Source organism: Engraulis encrasicolus, chromosome 9 (assembly GCF_034702125.1).
Source record: "Engraulis encrasicolus isolate BLACKSEA-1 chromosome 9, IST_EnEncr_1.0, whole genome shotgun sequence".
In the NCBI taxonomy this organism is placed as follows: Eukaryota; Metazoa; Chordata; class Actinopteri; order Clupeiformes; family Engraulidae; genus Engraulis; species Engraulis encrasicolus.
In genome coordinates, this window is record NC_085865.1 from 1,021,283 (window position 1) to 1,023,782 (window position 2,500).

Below are 2,500 nucleotides of genomic sequence, written 5' to 3' on the forward strand. Positions count from 1 at the left end.
CCTCTCCTCGCTCCCCCTCTCCTCTCTCCTCTCTCTCCTCTATCCCCCTCTCCTCTCTCCTCTCTCTCCTCTATCCCCCTCTCCTCTCCTCTCCTCTATTCCCCTCTCCTCTCTCCTCTCCTCTCCTCTCCTCTATCCCCCTCTCCTCTCTCCTCTCCTCTCCTCTATCCCCCTCTCCTCTCCCCTTCTCTCCTCTCCTCTCCTCATCTCCTCTCTCCTCTCCTCTCCTCTCCTCTCTCCTCTCCTCTATCCCTCTCTCCTCTATCCCTCTCTCCTCTCCTCTCCTCTATCCCTCTCTCCTCTCCTCTCCTCTCCTCTATCCCCCTCTCCTCTCTCCTCTCCTCTCCTCTCCTCTACTCTATCCCCCTCTCCTCCCCTCTCCTCTCCTCTCCTCTATCCCCCTCTCCTCTCTCCTCTCCTCTCCTCTCCTCTATCCCCCTCTCCTCTCTCCTCTCCTCTCCTCTCCTCCTCCTGATTCGGCAGAGCTGGGGCCACCGCCGGGCCTCCTGTGGTTGGCTTTGTGGTTGCTGTTCTCATGCTGGACGTTTTTTACAGTAGCAATGGACCCCCGAATTCTTTAGCTCGCCATAAATTTGGTGAAGAGTTGTCTCACTGCGAGTTTGTGATCCTTTTAATGTTCGCTGTGAAAATAGGTCAGTTTTTGCAGATGTTTTTTTTGACAGAGGGAAATGTATGGTAAGACGTGGAGATGGTCTTGATGGGGACATATGGTTTTGGTCTGGGAATAGAATCCCAAACTCTAGACTGTGGAACAGCTGTTCTCACCCTTCCGTCTACGCACTCCACCTCATATTGTCCCCAATTAAGGACGTGTGGTTGTCTGTCTGTCTGTCTGTCTGTCTGTCTGTCTGTCTGTCTGTGATCCCACATGAAATGCACTCGCCGCACGGCATGGTTTCCTCCTCACTGACACACACACACACACATACACACACACACACACACACACACACACACACAGTGTGTGTGCTGCCAACTCAGCCTGATGTGTTTAGTCTCGAAGTCTCAACTGAGGAGCTGATGGAAAGTCTGAGTTCCTCTTTCCAGATCGTCTGATCGTCCTGATCTGCTGTCACCATCCTCTTCACCTTCATCGTGTCCATGGAAGATATACAGTAGAGTTAGAGTAGAGGAACATTTTTAAAAAATGTAAAAAAAACTTAAAGGTACACTGTGCAAGATTTTTAGTTTTTTATTTCCAGATTTCATGCTGCCCATTCACTAATGTTACCTTTTTCATGAATACTTACCACCACCATCAAACCAAGTATTCATTTTGACTGGGAAAATTGCACTTTTCAAACATGGAAAGGGGGATCTTCTCCATGGTCTGCCATTTTGAATGTCCAGAACTGCAAAAATGTCTGTACTTGGGCCATACTAGAACATATTAGTTTATTACTCTGTAAACTTTAATGAAAAGATCAAATTTGGCAATAGGCAACCCAGTTTCAATGAGCAGCATAGTTGCAGTACCTTTTTTGACCATTTCCTGCACAGTGTCCCTTTCAACTATATAGCGGGTGAAGGAAAGGTATACAGGGATGAATCCATACAGGCTTAGGAAAATAATATCACATTGAGAAGAATCCAGATTCAATTCAAGCTGTAGAGAAGCAGATGCTCTGACTTGATTGGCCCTTTCCTCCTGTTGTGTGGAGTTATGGGGTGTCTGGCCCTTTCCTCCTGGTGTGTGGAGTTATGGGGTGTCTTTCCTCCTGTTGTGTGGAGTTATGGGGTGTCTTTCCTCCTGGTGTGTGGAGTTATGGGGTGTTTTACCTCCTGGTGTGTGGAGTTATGGGGTGTTTTAACTCCTGGTGTGTGGAGTTATGGGGTGTCTTTCCTCCTGGTGTGTGGAGTTATGGGGTGTTTTAACTCCTGGTGTGTGGAGTTATGGGGTTTGTGGAGTTATGGGGTGTCTTTCCTCCTGTTGTGTGGAGTTATGGGGTGTTTTACCTCCTGGTGTGTGGAGTTATGGGGTGTTTTACCTCCTGGTGTGTGGAGTTATGGGGTGTTTTACCTCCGGGTGTGTGGAGTTATGGGTATCTTTTACCTCCTGTCTGCTATCATCTGCCTCAGGTGTCTCCATCGTGCCTCATGCTAATCTGAAATGAAGCATTTAAACACCCTCCCTAGGCATGTACAGGATTCCAAATGCCTTCAAGTGTCAGTATATCCAGGTCTTGTCCTGAAGTAAGGAAATCTCTTCAGTAGTAAACCCCTCAGCGGTTTGGTAGTTAGAAAAGTCGTCTTGTCCATATACCTAGGAAATTGATCTCACTTCAGCCTCTCTCTCTCTCTCTCTCTCTCTCTCTCTCTCTCTCTCTCTCTCTCTCTCTCTCTCGCGATCTCTCTATCTCTCCTCCTCATCTCTCTCTCTCTCTCTCTCTCTCTCTCTCTCTCTCTCTCTCTCCCCCCCCCCTCCAGATAAAGATTGGGAGGACATTAAGAAGATGCCGGAACACTCCACACTCATGAA

The 2,500-nt window shown here is 48.0% G+C and overlaps 1 protein-coding gene across 1 annotated transcript in view; it reads left to right on the plus strand.

Annotated features, from left to right (window-relative positions):
- cdk8 (cyclin dependent kinase 8) overlaps nt 1-2,500 on the plus strand; it is a 34,826-nt gene that overhangs the window by 16,312 nt on the left and 16,014 nt on the right. Inside the window, exon 8 of the mRNA XM_063206009.1 lies at nt 2,449-2,500. This exon is cut by the window's right edge and continues 18 nt beyond it. Within this exon, the coding sequence (XP_063062079.1) occupies nt 2,449-2,500 (52 nt within the window). The remainder of the gene's footprint in view (nt 1-2,448) is intronic.